Source organism: Rhinolophus sinicus, chromosome 14 (genome assembly GCF_057876585.1).
Source record: "Rhinolophus sinicus isolate RSI-liver-muscle chromosome 14, RSI-T2T, whole genome shotgun sequence".
In the NCBI taxonomy this organism is placed as follows: domain Eukaryota; kingdom Metazoa; phylum Chordata; class Mammalia; order Chiroptera; family Rhinolophidae; genus Rhinolophus; species Rhinolophus sinicus.
This window is the reverse complement of record NC_142514.1, coordinates 19,545,865-19,564,247: the sequence shown is the minus strand read 5'-3', so window position 1 is coordinate 19,564,247 and position 18,383 is coordinate 19,545,865. Positions and strand designations below refer to the sequence as shown.

Genomic DNA, 18,383 nt, shown 5'->3' with positions numbered 1-18,383 from the left:
ACTTTGGTTTTCCAGTATGGAAAACTACCTGGATAAACGTCTTGACAACTTGAAACTTTATTCAACTCTCTTCCATAGTTGGTCCCTTGGTTTTCAAACACAAATGACTCACTATATCAAATGAAGGCAGCAGAATTGCAGTAATATTCATAATCAGGAAATTTGATTGTTAAAATCTTATAAAACATTTCCAAAAAGGTAAAAGTTCAGTGTGGTTTTTTTTAAAGGAGTGTCATCTCCCTCAGTCCATTGTGGCTTGTCCTTTGTCCTGGCTACACCATGGCAGGGATCTCGGAAGACACTGTGTCCAGGGGCTGCCAGTGACAGTCCATCAGTGCATCATACAGCTCCTCACTCTGCTCCATGAACTCCTTGTTGGCCTCAGTCACGTCCAGCTGCGGCATGGGGTCTGGAAGAAAGGACGCGTTTAGGGAGCACCAAGGGTGAGAAGCACTCAGCAGCCACAAAAGATGGGTTTAATTCCCTACTCAGGACTTCCTATCTGTGTCCCAGTTCTCTCCTTCCTGGCAGACGCTGATAACTGCCTTTTCCTGACTGGATGAAGATAGGATAATGTACTTAAGTAAATGTAACGTGTAGTTAATACTCAATGGTAGCTGTTATTCCACATTTATTAAAAGCTACACCTATATCTAGCCATCACTTGCCCTGGATTTTCTGGTGTAGTTACTTCAATTTTGGGTTTGGAAAATCTGATCAAAATGACTAAGTCTAAAGCACTATAATTCTTAGACGATTACTTAGCACTGAAAATGTACCTTGGCTATACACAACTTGGGATGGATTTCACAAATAAAATACACAAGTGTTGAATGAAAGACAGTACATACAACTGTATCATATAAAGGTTAAAAACAGGCAAAACTAAACCAGATTGTTCAAGGATACCTATCTAGGTGATAAAACTAAGGAGAAGGAAGGAAATGGCTACAAGAAGTGGGTTGTGATTAGGGGAAGGATGGCTTCTGGAGACTGGCAATGTTCTACTTGACCCAAATGCAAGTTTCACGGGCAATTGCTTTATGACTACATGTTGAACTAGACATTTGTTTACGTACCTGTCTATAATATGTGTTCTCTTCCACTTACCAAAATTTAAAAAAATAATTACTATGATAACAAACATACTTTTAGTCTTGTGTTGGTTTAAAATGTATATTCACAAACACCCATTCATTAAAACATTTTAAAACTGATTAGAAAATTAAAGAAGACCTAAATAAAGACATCCCATGTACTTGAATTGGAAAAGATAATTTTAAGATGGCAAAATTCCCCAAATTGATCTACAGATTTAAGGCAACCTCTACCAGAATTGTAGCTGCCTTTTTTTTTTTTTGCAGAAAATGACAAGCTGATCATAAAATTTATATGGAAATGCAAGGGACGCAGAATAGCCCAAACAATCTTAAGAACAAATTTCTAGGACTCATACGTGCCCATTTCAAAAGTTACAGCAACGCTACTATAATAGACTGGCAGTGGCCTAAGGACAGACATACAGATTAATGGAATAGGATTAAGAGCCCAAACCACACCTACGAATTTACTGTAAACCGCTTTTCGACAAGGGGACCAAAACAATTCAATAGGTAAAGAACAGTCTTCAACAGATGGTGCTGGGACAACTGTCAGTTGTATGGTGACTGTTAACGACTTACTGTGGCGATCATTTTGTAATATGTACAAAGACTGCATCATGTATATATGAAACATACATAATAAAAATATAACACTAATACACTATACAAATATAATGTATATCAATTATACCTCAAAAAAAGACTACCATTATTCAACAAATCCTCTAGTGGATATTTTATCTGTACTATCACCACTGGGGGTAATATCAAGTAAAATTACTGATTCAAAGGATATGAAGAACTTTTTAGAGAAAAAGTATATTCTAATTTGTATTTATTATTATTAATGTGATGGTTAAATTTTATGTGTGAACTTGGTTAGGCTATAGTGTCCAGTTGTTTGGTCAAACACCAGTCTAGATGTTACTGTGAAGGTATTTTGTAGATGTGACTTTAACTAAAGGAGAGTACCCTCAATAATGTGGGTGGGTCTTATACAATCAATTGAAGTTTCCCAAAGAAGGAATTCTGCCGCCAGACTGTTTACATAGAAATCCTGCCTGAGTTTCCAGCTTGCTGGACTGCCTTACAGAGTTTATTATACACACACACACACACACACACACACACACACACACACACACATCTCCTATTGGCTCTGTTTCTCTGGAGAACCTTGACTGATACAAACAATATGTTTAAACTTTCCCCCCCCCCCCCCGTGGTTGACAGGCCATTTGTGTTTCTTTTGTAAGTTATCTCCAGCTTTCTCACCTAGTCTTTAGTCTGTCTTCATTCCCATACCAGTCAGTACTGAATCTTTTTTCATAAGTCCTATGCCTGTTCCTGCAACCAGAGGGATCTTTCTATCTCGTAATTTTAATCAAAGTTATAGGAGTTGAAGCTTTGAATATTTACACAGGCTCCATGTGGAAACTGTTAACAGAAAGCAGAATTCGGTTGATTCCTCCACTCAGTGTCGGTAACAGCTATGGGAACAGATTAGTAAAGGGCTCGATCAAGGACAGGCCTTTGCATGTGCTGAAGTCTACGGACACATAAAAGCATTCTTCCTCAATCTGAAGACAGCCTGGAAGATGGCCTATGGAAGCCAAGGACTAGATTAAGAAGGGTAACAATCCTTGCTGTGTCCCCCTCCCTCTGTGGCTTTTAGGTTCAAATGGGAGGCATTATAACTCAGTGGTAAAAAGCATCAAGTTGGGATGACGGCAGGGGTTCCAACACGGCCTTCATGTCGTGCTACTAAGTTGCAACTTGCAGTTATGTTGACCTTGAACAAGTAATTTAACTTCTTACCTAAAGTTTTCTATTCTATAAAATCAGGATACTAATTGTGGTACTGACCTCAAAACTGTTGTGAAGGTTAAATGAGTTAATACATGTAAAGTGCTTAGAACACTGCTCTGCGCATATGAAACCTCACTATTAGCCTCAATTTTCTTTTCTGTAGAAGAATGGGGATTAAAACGGTACCTAACTCATCATAATGTTGACAGGTAGCAGTGCTTAGCACAAAACATGTTGTTGTCTATTGTATTACTAGTGGATGATAAAGAGATTGGAAAATTCTATAGGGCTACACATAGATATTATAATCAGGTTTATTATTTCTAAAAGGGAGGCAGTATTTCTTTGAGGGAAGAGTTGAAGATTAAATATGGAAAGACAAAGACTCCAGGCCTGACTTTCCCCCCACTTGGGCTGCTGGTTTCCCCTCTGTCAACTGGAGACCCTGTGTCCTGTCCAGCCCACTTGCCAGGCGGCCCAGTGGCTCAGGTAATTGGAGCACTGTGCTCCTAACGCTCACGTGGCCAGTTTGATTCCCACATGGGCCAGTGAGCTGCGCCCTCTACAGCTAAGATTGTGAACAACAGCTCTCCCTGGAGCTGGGCTGCCGTGAGCAGCGGGAGGTTGGTGTGGGCTGTGGGCTGCTGTGTGCTGCCTTGGGCAGCCAGGAGCGGATGGCAGCCAGCATGAGGGACCAGCAGCCAGCATGAGGGACTGGCAGCCAACATGTGCTGTTGTGGGCTACCGTGAGGTGGCTGCCTCGGCTGAGGATGGGGGTAGGGGGAAGGGGGGAGGGTGGGGCGGGGGGAAGGGAGCACAAGGCTCATAATAACACCACCAGCATGGGCCGGGTAGCTGTGTCCTACAGAACTAGACTGAAAACAATGGCTTGAACCGGAGTTTGGCCAGGAGGCGGAAGAAGGGGGAAAAAAAATGCTATGAAGTGGACATGTTTGTTCTTTGCCTGAAGGTGATGTTTCCTTTAAAGGATATTTTGCTTATAGGCCACATTTTCCCTATGACCGTCTCTTGAAGGATAATCCTTAAAATAGATTTAGATTTTAATCTCTTGAGTTTTTTTGTACCTTAAAAAAGTTTTATTTACTTAGAAATCAATTCTGATTTTATGACTTTAAATTTTACTTCTTTAAAACTTAACATGTTCAAAAACACATTGAAAAAATTTTGTTTTTCATAATTTTTCAAACTTTAGAGAATCCTTTAATTATTAGGGTGGTGCAAAAGTAATTGCGGTTTTTGTAATTATTTTTAATCTTTTAAACTGCAATTACTTTTGCACCAACCTAATATTAACATCAGATTTAAAAAATTATTTGTATGAAGGTTAGCAATTCCTTTAGTTTTATTTTCCTTTTTTTCTGTTAAATACAATAAATGCTTTTAATTTAAAAAATTAATAATGGCTATTACTATGTAGTAGGATTACAGTGGTTTTCAGTTACTTCATAATAATTTACTGTATTTTCCAAAATTTCAATCATAACTATTACTTGAAAAGGAGAAAAACATGCAATATTATACAGAAAAAATTAAACCATGAAATAAAAAAATGATGATTTTCACAAACCTGTCAAACAAATACCGTGTTTCCCGGAAAATAAGACCTAGCTGGACAATCAGCTCTAATGCATCTTTTGGAGCAAAAATTAATATAAGACCCTGTATATTATATTATATTACATATTATATTATTTATATTATATATTATATTATACTATATTATATTATTATTACAAAGACTGGGTCTTATATTATAGTAAAATAAGACCCGGTCTTATAGTGAAATAAGACTGGGTCTTGTATTAATTTTTGCTCCAAAAGACGCATTAGAGCTCATTGTCCGGCTAGGTCTTATTTTGGGGGAAACACGGTACAAGGCAGTAGTATTTTTTGCTAAAGATCTACATCCCGGAGTAGAATGCCACTCATCTAGGGAGTGATCCGCTCCCTCCCCTATAGAGCTGCTTCCCTGTGGTCTCTGGGACCTGTACTCACACCACTGAGTGGCACTCATACTCTTACTGTAATTATGTATGTACGCAGTTCCTCCAGGCAGAATTCACCTTGCATTCCTTCAGCACCCAGCTGAAGGCTCAGTGCCAGCCACAAAGCAATCACAGCATATGGCTGACTGAGGAATGAGTGATGGACTCCTTCCTTACCTTCCAATGCATCATCTCCAACTTCTTCATATGTCTGTCAAGAGACCAGAGACATAGGTGAGAAGGATGGTGAAATCATGGCCCATGACTAGGATGGCTTATTTTTAACAAGAGGAACTAGGTTTTTCATCTTTCTCCATTTTTTTCCTGAAGCCCAAGCTCCCATTCTTATTAGTCCCATCTGGGAGAATGGCCCATGTCTCTAAAGGATGACGTAACCCAAGAAAACAGACGTGCCAAAGTAGTTACCTGCATGGTGCTCTGGGTATAGCCATACTGGGGGTAGCTATAGCTGTAGCTGCCTGTATTCTGGTCATAGCCCCACTGCGCATAGTAGTTCTGGTACTGCTGATAATACTGGTTGTAGCTGTAACTGTACATCTGACTATATTCCACTGGCTTCACACGACTCCTTAAATGAAGAAAGAACCCAAAATAAACAAATGTGAGCAAACATTTCCATAACACTTATTAATTGGCCAGGGACTGCTCTAAGTGCTTTATACAGATTAACTTCCTTTAATCCCCACAATAATCCTGTGTAATAAGTACACGTTATTTCTATTTTACAGTTGAGGAAACTGAGGAACAGAGAGGTTACGTAACTTGTCCAAAGTCACGCAGCTAATAAGTGATTCAAACTCAGACAGTCTTGCTCCAGAGCCCACGCTTTAAAGAAAGGAACTTTCAAAGGTTAGGTTTGTCTCTTTTATCACAAGTTCAGTACTGACTTTTCTTCTTCTCAAGATCTTAGGGGGGCTGCTTTTCTGCCAGCCAATAAGGCTCAGGAAAATATGGCCTGATGAATCTGGATTTAGGATGATTTAAGAAGCACTTCAAAGCACAAAATATCTTATCACCTCTTGCCCGCAAAAAAATAAGACGAGTGCTCCAGTAATCATATCATCATCACTGTAGTCATACCTACCATTTATGGAGTATGTACTCAGGCGTTGCACCAATTACTTCTCATATATGGTCTCCTATTTTAAGTCTTGTATGACCCTATGCTAGAGCTTTTATTTATTATTCCCATTATACAGACCAGAACACTGAGTCTCTAAAAGGTTAAGCAATTTACCAAGGCCACACCCAGGACTGGAGCTAAATATAACGCCAAGGCTCATGTTTTTAATACCATCACATACAGGGTCAGCAGAAAGATTTCTTATCCTGATTGCACAGCAGCCCCAGCTGCAGCTAACCAAAGACAGAATGTCAAGTATGCAAAAGATCCATTGCTTTCAAAAACATTAAAAAACCCACATGTGAATACGCTTATGAAACAAACAGGCCTGGAATGACCGGCAGTCCTAGCTGAGAGGAATCAACATAACCCAAGCTCAAGTCATGACAATGCTCTTCCAAAGTCACTGAACTAAGAAGGGCCAGAGTCTCTCATAAATGCACACCAAACACACACAGAAGGCACGTGTGCCAGCCGGTTTATAAGGAGACCAACTGTGACAGTGTGGAATGCACTATGTCCTCATGATTGGTGCATTCTATCTCCACAGTGAAGCCAGAGGAAACCAAGTCATAAGCAGGAGTTGAACTACCACAGAAATCTGTCACAGGAACCACAAATGCTCCAGTCTGAATGAGCTCTTCCCAAATTCCTTGTGAATTCAATGTCTGCTTGGTGAGGACTCAGCTAGAGCAGTTAGACAGATTCCCCATCCAATCACCTCCCAACAGTGTGGCTCAATGAAATCCTACTGTAGAGACTCCCTCTCCCGCCCAGGGCCAGGCTGGAAACGACAACATTTTGCCTCCATGACTCTCCTTCCATGGATGTTTCCAAGGATGTTCAGGTAACGGCAGGTATAGTTTCCCTGGCCTGCGTCTGCGTGTTCCTGTTGTTTTTCCACACCTGGCTTTTACAGTCTCACTCTTAAAGAGAACTCTTATTCCTCAATTCCTCGTGCTTGAGGGCACCTCCCCCGCAAAGGCAGGCACCAAATACCGACAACATTCCAGGAAGAACTAGACAGAATATAACGTCCTTGCAGAAGGGACTTTGTTTCTCTCGTCTAGGATGGGGCCGACAGAGTTATAGGGATTCAGTTTCTGTTGACTAAATGAATGGTAATACATCGGAAACAACTTAAAAGTCAACATCAGAGGAAGTGCTAGGCAGAATATGCAATCAAAAGAATATCCTGAAGCTGTTAAAAATATTATAATGATGATTGTGGAAATGTATGGAAAAGTGAGCGTGTATAATGACTAAATGGGGGGGGAACAGCTTTGTTATTGTAATTAAAAATGAATAAAGAAATAAGTCTACCGCATGTAAATTGACCCATATGTAATGTGAGGGTGCGTGTATCTATATACCATGGATGCCCATGGAAGCCTGGAAAAGAACTCAGAAATTATAATGAGTCATTTCAGGAAAATGAGGAAACTTCTTTCTTTTACAGAGTATCCTTAATTTGTTTATATATATAATAAAGTTTAGAACAAATAACATTTTTGGCAGGGGGAAGCACTCAGGCTGATCTATGTATTAAAAACAGTTAAATTGCAAAGAATCCCCAAATCTTTTACTGCTTTAAAAGCACAGAGTTTCTCAGTCTTGACATTACCAACTTGGAAAGAGGGAGGTGAGCAGCTAAGTCTGTTGTGGGGGCTGCCCTGTGCATTGTAGGAAGTTTAGGAGTATCTCTGGCCATTACTCATTAGATGCCAGCAGCACCTTCCCCTCGAGTTCTGACAACCAAAAATGTCTCCAGATGTTGCCAATGTTGCTAGAGGATAAAATTGCCCCCAGCTGAGAACCACTGCTTTGGCCAAAGAATGGAAGATTCTATGCAGAGAAAAGTTGCCTTACATCTGAGTAAGAAACCTGCTTGGACTTGTTTTCTGCCTGGCATGCAGGTACAGTAGTGATGTAAATATATAATATTTTGTTGGGTGTTTGAGTCATTAACTCTTAGCCATTCCCATAGCAAGGGACATTCACAGGTTTGTAGGTTTCTTTGATATAATAACAGTGGCACTACTGGGCAAAGAGCAGGGACATTAAGTATGTGGCATCAAACTGCTTTTCCAGCACTGCTATCAGCAATGTCCGAATGCATCTGCCTCCCCCAGTCATAGGTCTCTCCCCAGTTACGCTTCTGGAGGGGCGGGGCTATGCTGGTTCATCTCTAACAGCCAGCACACAGCCTGGCAAATATCGGGCATTCCTTATTTGTGAGCTGAACTGAATCTCCCTGCAAACTTCTATCGAGCACATGGATGCCCTGATTATCAACAAAAAGGAAGCAGTGCCCAGATGGGGGACAGTCCACAGGCCCTCTACCTTCCCTGCAAGTGCAGGACTCACGCTTTAGGAATTGCCACGCTCAGCCGCACTGGCTTAGACCCCAGTCCTACCGCTCCCTGGCACTCTGTCAGGGCTCTCTTCTGTTCCAGTTCATCTGTGAATTTCACAAAACCATAGCCCCTGCAGGAAAAGAAACACAGACTATAGAGATCACAAATGGGAGGGAGGTGAATGAAGTCTAAGAATGGCAAAGGGGCTGAGAAGGGAGAGAACTGTGGACAGGGATGAGAGCCCCATCAGGGAGGCGGGCCACAGAGCACCGCGGGATTCAAGCATGGAGGATTCCGAGACAGGTAGGAATCCCCACTTTCAGTTCACCGTTCTCTCAGTACCTTCGCTGATGGGGCTCTAAACAGTAGCTTCCCTCTCAATCCACTAGAAAGTACTATTATCATCATCATTACAGCAACAGCAGTAGTTAATAGTTGTAAAAGTTCATTCAGCAAATATATACTGAGTCTTCCCTGTATGCCAGGTATTGTATTAGGCACTGGGCCTCCGTAGTCATTAAGCAGACATGGTTCCTGATCTCCTGAACTCATATTTTACCTGAGGGAATAAATGAATGATAGCTGGTATTTAATGAGCATTTATTTCCCAGGTACTATGCTGAGCATTTCCCCAAGGTTATCTCATCGAATGATCCCACAATTTGATGAAGAGGGAACCAAAATTCAGAGATTTAATAACTTGCCCAAAGTCATAGTAGATGCGGGATTCAAATCCAGCTCCGTCAGACTCCCAGAGCCTGAGTTTTTAACTACTACACTGATCAAGAGTGAGCCTTTCTTGAGGTTTTTCCACTTCTGAAGTAACAATAATAAAATAGCAAACACCTATAAAGCTTTTCCTATTGCTTTATTTATATTACATCATTTAATCCTTCCATTGCCCCTATGAGAAGATACTATTAATCAGTCCTGTTTTGAGGAGATAGGGTCAGCGTCACTTGTCTACTGCATTATCCCTGGCCAGTATAGGAGCCAGGATTCAAACCAGGCAGTTTGGCTCCAGAGCCTGTGCTCTTAACCACCATGCTGCCTGGCCTCTCTATAACACCTCCATCTATGAGAAAAATGCTGAAACTAATAGGGCGGGCATCAATAACAGGTAAGGCCTTACTTAGACACTCCTGTCTGGTCCAAAACCACCTTGCCTCCCCGACAGGAGGGGTAGACTTTGACGAAGAATTCATACAGCATGCCATCATCCACATCTGGGGTCAGGTCCCCCACAAAGAGGGAGTACTCAGGGCTGAGAGAAGAGAACAAGATTCAGAGACAAAGACCAAAACCTTTGTTCTGACAAACTCCATTCTAGTTAGACCTTTCCTGGGCTTTCTTAGGGAACGACACATTGATAGGTCCCTCAGCGGGTCCTCTTTTGCTTCATTTGGCAGTCCTGGCAGAAGAGGTATAGCAGTAGTCTTCCTGCCCCACCCAAGTCCTTCATCCACTGCACAAAGCCTGTCTGGCTTCAAGTATCACATGAGTACAGACAGGGGACAGGGTCAGAGGTGCTCAAAATATAAAAGCAGACATTCTGTATTCACTGCATATTTTTAATTTAGATGGCGAAAAGACAGAGAAAGAATGAGAATTGGACTTTATCTTCTAAAGACCTAAAGACTAGCTAAAATGAAATCTCCCAAATTTTAGAATAGGGGTCAGCAAACTTTTTCTGTAAAGGGCCAGACAATAACTATTTGAGGCTTTGTGAGGGACCTATGGTCTGTCGCCTTTTGTTTTTTTCACAAATTTTTAAAAATGTAAAAACCCATTTCTACGTAGTTCACAGGTGATACAAATCAGGCCATAGTTTGCCAGCTCCTGTTCCAAAACATTCTTAAAGGAGAAAAAAAGCAAACTCTCATTTCAAGTGAGACATATTCCTTATATAAAATTAGAATACACAAAATGACAAGGAAAAATAAAATTACCAGTAACCCAACCACTATGAACACTTTGATATATACTTTTCTCTTTTCTTTGGCTTCTTCTCTTTTACAAAAGTTGGGTATGAGTCGTTTGTTTTGTTTCTAGCATTTTTTTTTTTTTCAGGAGAGAGCGCAAACGCAGTCCCCCACTACCACAAATTATGCAGTCAAGTTTCCCACATTTGGGGAAATCGCAGGGGTCAGCACATCCGGAGTGCAATGGATAAGCCTCACCCTGGGAAAACCACCTTCGTGATCATGGTATCTCCTCTGCCAGGTAAGTATTTTTTTCTAGCATTTTTTTTTCACTTTTAACATCACCAACACCCTGACATCTCAGTATTCTGCTACAACATGACTTATGAATGGATAAATAGCACTCCAGTTAATGAACATATTGTAATGTAAACCGCTTCCCTATTATTAGATTTGTTTTTCCCCCAATTTTGCCCACTATATGTAATATTTCAATGAACACTTTTGAAGCTAATCTTTTTTTTTTTTTTTTATTCAGTCTCCGTAGAGACTGTCAAAAATTGCCAATGCCGACTATATTTCAAGTCATCATGGTGGGGTATTGGGAAAAGTTTTCAATTAGCAATAATCGCGCCTCGGATAAACCTCATTGGCTACGATACTGCCACTGCGCAAAGCTAAGGCTAATCTTGCACACATCATGAATAAGTTCAGAGAAGCATAATTATGGGGTCAATGGGTACAAATCTTTCTCAAGTTTTTGATACATTGTTTTAAAGTTTTCAAACAGCAACCTGAAATGCTGAATCAACTTATAGTGCTCCATCAGGTCAGTTCTTACGGAATAAAACCTCAGCACTGTGGGCGGTAATGGGGTAGAGGGACAGGTGAAGGACCAAACCTAGAGAAGACATGGGCCTCAACATGAAGCATACCCGGAAGGTCCACCAATGGGGAATGGGAAGGTGTCGTCCTTCAGGAGGGGGCAAGGTGGAGTGAAAGTCAAGCGCTATCCTCCTCTTTGGCAGTGACCAGCAGGCACAGTGATGCCTCTTGTCTCTACCTAGACATTTCTCCTGGGGCTTGAAGCTACTTTGGGGCTTCTCTGTGCTTACCTGTTATCCGGTTGCTTCCCATAAGTGGCATAGTTCAGTTTAAAACGTTTTGCCTGGAAATTTAAAAACAAACGAACTAAAACAGAGAAAGGAGTTTCGAGAGTCAAACAATATTTGAAAAAAACTGAAATAAATTACCTTGGCCAAAACATCTCCCCCTCTCTAAGCCTCAGCTTTTTCTCCTGTATATAATGAGGGGTTTGCTCGGATGGCCGCTAAGAGCACTGCCAGCTCCATGGTTCTATGAGCCCAGGTGTGCCAGCTTGGTGCAGCTGTAAGCTAAGTAACTGTGGGAAGAGCAGAATGTAACTCTCTTGAAATGTGTCCTCACTACTGCCAGCCTGTTCTACTTTCTCAGTCAGGCAAAGGGTCTAGTTTCAAGTCTTCCATTAAGGGAGGCAGTGGTACAAAGTGCAAAAGGCATGGGTTTCAGAGGCAACCAATCTTCAGTTTGCAGCCTGTCTCTGCCACTTAATAACTGGGTTGCCTTGAGCAAGTTATTCCACTTCCCTGAGCTTCAGTTTCCTGGTCTGTCAAAGATAACAATGCCTACTGTTCAGGGCTGTTATAAAATTAAATAAAATAATGTACACATATAGTAGAGATTCATCATAGGATTAAATAAAATAACATACATATACAGTAGGGATTCAATAAACGATAATTATCGATGAGAATAAAAATGGCAACATCATCATTATCTAAGCGTCCTTACAGGTGTGGCTCCTGGAAGGGGTTTCCCGTTAATTTTATGCAAACACTTCTCAGCTGTGGCCAAATCTGCGAATTCTACAAAGCAGTAGCCAGCTGGGATCCTGGAAAGAATGAAAAGAGAGAAAAAAGAATGGTTACAGATGGGATTCCCAGATGAGAGACTGAGTCTTGGCCTGAAGGGAGGGGAAAAATGTTTTTCTAATCAGAGCACATACTGTTTTTGTTCCCTACCAAATTCCAGTTCAGAACTAACTTATGATCTTGAATATAAGGACTGTCAATCTGGGCCAGTCACAGACTCAGCAAACATTTATGTACTGTATCACCTATGAAGTACTTTTGCCAAAGTCAATCCAATCAATCCCTTAGATCTAATGTCCAGTTTACAGGAAATATTAGGGACAGATAAAGTAAAACACCACCACAAGAAAACAAATAAATCTAGAATATGGGACCAGAATCCAGAATGTAGGACCTTATGTAAGACAATTAGTCTTAGCTCTTTAAAAGTCAATGTTAGAAAAAGAAGAGGTGGGCTTTTCAACATTAAAAAAGAGAAAACAGACAAAAGAACTAAATGCAATGCAGGATCTGATCTGACTGGATCCTAGTTCATTAAAAAAAAAAAAAGCTATAAAAGATAGTCTGGAGACAATTATAAAAATTTGAATGTAGACTGACCATGATATGGTATTAGGGAATCACTGTTTATTTTGTTAGTGTGATATGAGCTTTGTGGTATGTAAGAGAATGTCCAGTTTTTGGCAATGTATGTTTAAATATTTAGCGGTGAAGTGTCACAATGCCTGTAATTTACATATGGTTCAGCAAAAATAAATTATTCATATATCTCTATCTACTTGAAACAGATAGATTTAGATAGATAGGGAAAATATGGCAAAATGTTGACAATTGTTGAAATTAGGCGCTGGCTATACGATAGCTCATTGTACTATTCTTTGTAGTTTTGTTTGAAATTTTTCAAATTAAAAAAGCTTTTTAAAATCACCTACCACAGGTCAGGGTGATCAAGTTGGAGAATGTGGTTCCGATCCTCAAGAAACTCACAGTCTAGCTGGATAGACAAAGTAAACTCATGGACCTTACCTAATTGAGGGATGTCTGTGAGATTCCTGGTGTTCTAATTTTGAAAGCATCCCTAAGAGACGTAAGTAGGATGTGACTATATCCTCTGACATCGCTTTCTAAGAAATTCTGAACACTGTTAATTTCCTTAACATCAACCTTAAAGCTATTACCAATGAAATAACCCAAAGTTTTCTGGAAATATTACTCTAGATTTTCAGTTCAAATAATTTTATGGACACAAAGCCAAGAAGAGCAAGGGCAGTATTCAAGCCCAAGGATCAAAGGACGGCGTCTACAAGCTCCATAAACGTTTGTGGATGCTAAGAATGGTGGGCCAAATCTGTGCCTTTTGTCTTGTGTGTGCTGGAACCTTAAGGCTCACAGATGTAAAGACCACCACCAGTAAGAGGTGACCAGTACCGAGCACTCACTATGGGCCGGGTACTGTGCTAGCCACTTCACATGTACCATCTCATCTAATCCTTACATTACTCTATGTGGTGAATGAAAGCATTACTCCTGTTTTCAGGAGGAGACTGAGATTTAGCAGGATTGTATGATAGGCCTTAAACCACACAGTTGGGATGTGCCAAAGGTTGGACTGGAACTCAGGATAGTCTGACTACATTCTTTCCCCATTTTATTATGAAAAATTCCAAACATAAAACCCGAAAGAACTGTACAGCAAACACCCACATACCCAGTACCTACAATTAATGTTTTCTGATACTTATTTTATCACATAGCTATCCATCCTTCTACCCATTTATTGTCCTTATTTTCTGACACATTTCAAAGTAAGTTGCAGATATCGGTATACTTCCCTCAATTACTTTAATATGAATATTATTAACTAGAGTTCAATTATTGTTTAGTTTTTTGTGTATGTTTTTTTGTTTACACACAATGAAATGCACAAGTCTTCTAGATGCTGAGTTATTTCCACCATAGATTAATTTTGTGTATTCTAGATTTTTAAATAAATGGAATTACACCGTAATGCTTCTTTCATGTAACATAACACTTTTGAGATTCTTTCATGTTGTTGCCATGTAAGTAGTCTGTTCCTTTTTATTGCTAAATGTATTTTATTGTATGAATGTACCAGTACATATTCATGGATACCTGGGCCGCTTGCAGTTTTCGGCCATTGCCATAAAGCTGCTACAAACATTCTTTTTCCAGTCCTTCATTTGGTGGCTATATGCTTTCATTTCTTTTGGTAAACACTTAGGACTAGACTTGTCCCCAGTGGTTTTACCATTTTATAGTCCCACCAGTGATGAATGAGATGTGGCTGATCCATATCTGACTGCATTCTTTTATTTCCTTTTTTCAATTTAAAAAAATTGTGGTTACACACTGTTCCCCAATAAAGTCCTGTTCCCCTTCCCCAATAAAATCTTTAAAAAAAAATTGTGGTTAAATATACATAAAATATATAATTTTAACCATTTTTAAGAGTACAGTTCTGTGGTATTAAATACATTCACACTGTTGTGCAATCACCAACTGCATTCTTAAGCACAATGCTCGACTGTCTATTATTTTTCCTTGGGTCTTTTTCTCTTATTTTCTCTGATCTTGATTTTTAAATTTACATTTATGTATTTCACAATATTCTTGTAAACTCCTTCAAAATCTCTGTCAAATAAGGTAGGATATAAATGTAATGTGTAAGGACCACCGTAACAGCAGAGTTTATTAATCATAGGTAGAGAAGGATAATTCCAAATCTTATTTCAATAAATTAAAATGTGAGAACACATATCAGTATTTTAAAATGTAGAAAGCATTACAGAATGTATCTTAATACTACCAATTGATTATCTGGGGTTTTCTGTCTACAAGAACAAGAAGAAAAATATTTAGACCAGCATGATCTACCAGTCAGAAAATGAGTCCCTGGTTTTTGGGGTTCTAAATACAAAAAGTACTTGTCAACCAAACAGCCAGAGTTGATCACACTTCCTATCTCTCATCTGTATTTTTCAACCATTTGATGTTTTAGCGAGATGATTTAGTAGAGTACCTGGCACAGAGTAGATGCTCAATAAACATTGTCAAATTGATAAAGGAATCCTTTCATTTCTAACTAGAACCCTAAGGAAACCTAAGACCCCCCCAAACAGAAAGAAGAAACTGGAGGCAATAGAGCACTACTTTCTGAAAATATTCTCTGCATTGTTTTGGTTACGTATTTCTTGTCTCAGTCCCCCATTAGAATGTAATAAATTCCAGGAGAGGAGAGACTATGTCTGGCTTGTTTCAGCCATGTATCCTGGGAATCTAGAACAGTAGTGCACAGAATGTCTCTATAAATAAAATTTTAAATAAATGGCATAAGAATTAAGGGTACTCATGTCATTGAGGACAGAATTGAATTTAAGTCTTGGTTTGTCATTTAATAGTTGTTTAACTTTGAGACAGTTATTAAGCTAATAATAGTACTTAGTTTAGCTCAGAAGTTTTTGTGATTTTAAAGGTGAAGGAGAGGTTAAGTAACTTACAAAGGATCACACAGCAGACACAGCTTTCAAACAGTCTGGCTCCAGACTGCAGTCCTTAAGCAATATGCTATTAATTCCTCTCAATAAACCCCCAACGTTAGCTTTTATAACGTTGTAATAACTATTATTAGGGGTGAGAAGCCCTGACTCTGCGATGTTTACATTCACCTGAATGATACTTGCAGCGTAACTAGGCGAGAACTGAGAAGATGGAAGGAGAGAACGTACCCAGTGAGGCGGTTTCGGATAATTTTGACGCTCATCACGGTCTCCCCCATGGTGGCAAAGGCCCGAGAGATGAAATTCTCATCCATGTAGGGCTCCAGCTGCATAAACACAAGAGCACAGCGACTCAGCCCAGCATCCTGGCTCCAGAACCCCACCCCCTCAGCCCAGAGCTGACTACACGCTGCGGGTGAGGGCGGGCAAGTGTGGGACAGGTTTTCGTCTGCAGAGTGGTCTGAATCCCAGCTCCTGCGTTCCCAATCCCTTGCCTCCCTTCCCCTTATACTTGCTCCTTTTAGGGAACCTCCCCTAGGATTTAGGAACCCCATTCCTCCCAATCCTAGAACCACAGCGCCCTTCAGTCGTTGGCATTCCCCATTCAATGTCCTCAAAGAATTTCCCTTTCCCTTCCATGAACCCAGGCGGGGCCCCAAAACCCCTACCCTCAGTTTCAGCCCCTTTCCCAAGATGTTGGGACCCGCTTCTGTGTTACCCAAAAGAACTCCCCTTCCCATTCACTTCCACCCTTTTGGGATCTGAGGATTCCTTCCCCTCAGACTCTTCCTCCCTCGTGATACTAAGATTTCTTCTCGCCGGACCCAGGCGGCCGCCCTCACTCACGTCGCCCATCCACAAGCTGGCCGCCATGCCCGCAGCAGGGCCTGGGCTTTGCGGGCTGCAGACCGCGCCAGTTCGCTGGGCCGGGGCCGCCACGGAGCATGCGCCTCCGACGCCTTCTGCGCATGCGACTCAGCTAAGCAGCGCTTCCGGATTCCCGCGTGACCGTGCGGAGCTGACTTTATCCTGCTCCAGCTGGTGGGTTGCTCAGGTAAACGGCCTTGTCGGGTTTCTTTCTCACTTTATTTAAACACACACACGTACACATAAAACTACAAAGCTAACATATGCTCATAATAAAATCTTGCAAATACAAGCACCTTTTTAAAAAAGTGAAAGGTCCCCTTTAGGAGCCTGGACGATCCACTTCCATTAACTGTGAACTTGGGAAAGCCACTGGTCTGCCCCAGTCACCCAGTTCTTAAGACACGACTTTTGTTGAAGCTGGAATGGGATTCTTCCATCATTCCCATGTATAGCCCTGGGATGCAGGGAGGTTAAAGGGAGTGTAAATTGGGGCATCTGTCATCCCAACCAATCAATCCCCAAGGTTTGTCACCCTACTTTCTTGAGTCCCACATCCACTACCCTAATCCAAACCCGCCTAGAACTTCAACCTGTCCAGAACAAAGACCCTCAGTAAACGCGATTTCCATGACTAGATATAATCCTGACAGTTTGACTCCCCTACTCTGTCCTGGGCCTTCCACCTCACTTTGGTGCCCATTTCTTAGACTGGGAAGCTTGCTTCTGTAGGTGATTATTCTAAGAGTGAAGCTTACCCAGAATACTTGAGGATCCCTTTCTGGGGCTCCCTGATGGAACACTAGTCTGAAGGCACACTAAGGCCCATCCTTACCAGTTTATACATCCTAAACTTGGTGTGTTGGGCCCCTTAGTCAAACACTCAACAGTCTGAAAACTTGAGATCCAACCATGAGTTGTCAAATTTCCAGCTTTATCCTACTCACTGTAATGGTAGTGCAGTGGTTGGGTGCTTTGGCTATAATTCAAACAAATGGAGCACCCATCCCAGTCCTTTCTCACTAATTATTCTGACAGGTTATTGAACTGCTGAGACTAATATGGATAATAGCAGTGCTTACCTCATAGGGTGCTCTGAGGAGAAAATGAAAAGTTTGGAAAGCACTTGGTCCAATGACTAATCCAGTAAATTCTCCAACATGGTAGTTGGATGCCTTCAAATGATAACTGATAGCAATTTATTTTGTACTATCTTCCAGGCCCTGTGCTGTGCTCTTTGCTTATTTTTAAAATACGGAAAATTTTAAAATAAGGGATAGTTGTACATGTTTCTAATCAAATTCCTACAATGGCATAGGCAACGAAAAAAAGTATCTGCTGAATTTATAACACAAACAGCAGTCCCTTACCCCATCTATCCCTAGCCCCAACTCTCACTCCCTTGGGCAACGGTTTCCAAATCTTTTCCCTAGAATCTGCATATTTCTTAATGACATACTTTCTATTCATTTATAGTTTCAGGTATTTTAAGCAACTGCCCCTCCTACATACACACTTCTCCCTCTTCTAATTATAATTTTTGTCAAAGCAATAGTGAACATTTACATTTTGACTGTCAATATTTTTTATAGCTGAGCCATATGGGGTACTATGATTACATTTGTTTTGGGGTAACCAATCCAAGTTGGAGGAGGATGGAGGGGGGAGATACAATTGAGTACTTGATGTGTTTGAACACACAAAAGATTTACACTTCTGATAGACTTTGGCACTGCATTAATGATAC

At 40.7% G+C, this 18,383-nt stretch overlaps 1 protein-coding gene and 2 non-coding genes across 4 annotated transcripts; all 3 read right to left on the bottom strand.

Annotated features, from left to right (window-relative positions):
- Positions 1–41: 41 nt before the first annotated feature.
- On the bottom strand, positions 42–16,763 carry TRNAU1AP (tRNA selenocysteine 1 associated protein 1). 2 transcript variants are annotated; one of them, XM_088790754.1, is made up of 9 exons: positions 16,616–16,762; positions 15,998–16,095; positions 12,172–12,271; positions 11,457–11,509; positions 9,552–9,683; positions 8,430–8,549; positions 5,345–5,507; positions 5,096–5,129; positions 42–409 (listed from the first exon to the last, which is right to left on the bottom strand). In XM_088790754.1, the coding sequence occupies exons 1-9, from the start codon at positions 16,640–16,642 to the stop codon at positions 273–275; spliced, it is 864 nt and encodes a 287-aa protein (XP_088646880.1). In that variant the 5' UTR covers positions 16,643–16,762; the 3' UTR covers positions 42–272. The 2 variants fall into 2 exon arrangements, with proteins under 2 accessions (XP_088646880.1, XP_088646881.1); XM_088790755.1 differs by lacking the exon at positions 8,430–8,549 and having other exon boundaries at positions 16,616–16,763.
- On the bottom strand, positions 10,487–10,650 carry LOC148755572 (U1 spliceosomal RNA). Its single transcript, XR_016018812.1, has one exon. It is a non-coding gene; the product is annotated as a U1 spliceosomal RNA (small nuclear RNA).
- On the bottom strand, positions 10,880–11,020 carry LOC148755571 (U4 spliceosomal RNA). Its single transcript, XR_016018787.1, has one exon. It is a non-coding gene; the product is annotated as a U4 spliceosomal RNA (small nuclear RNA).
- Positions 16,764–18,383: the final 1,620 nt, after the last annotated feature.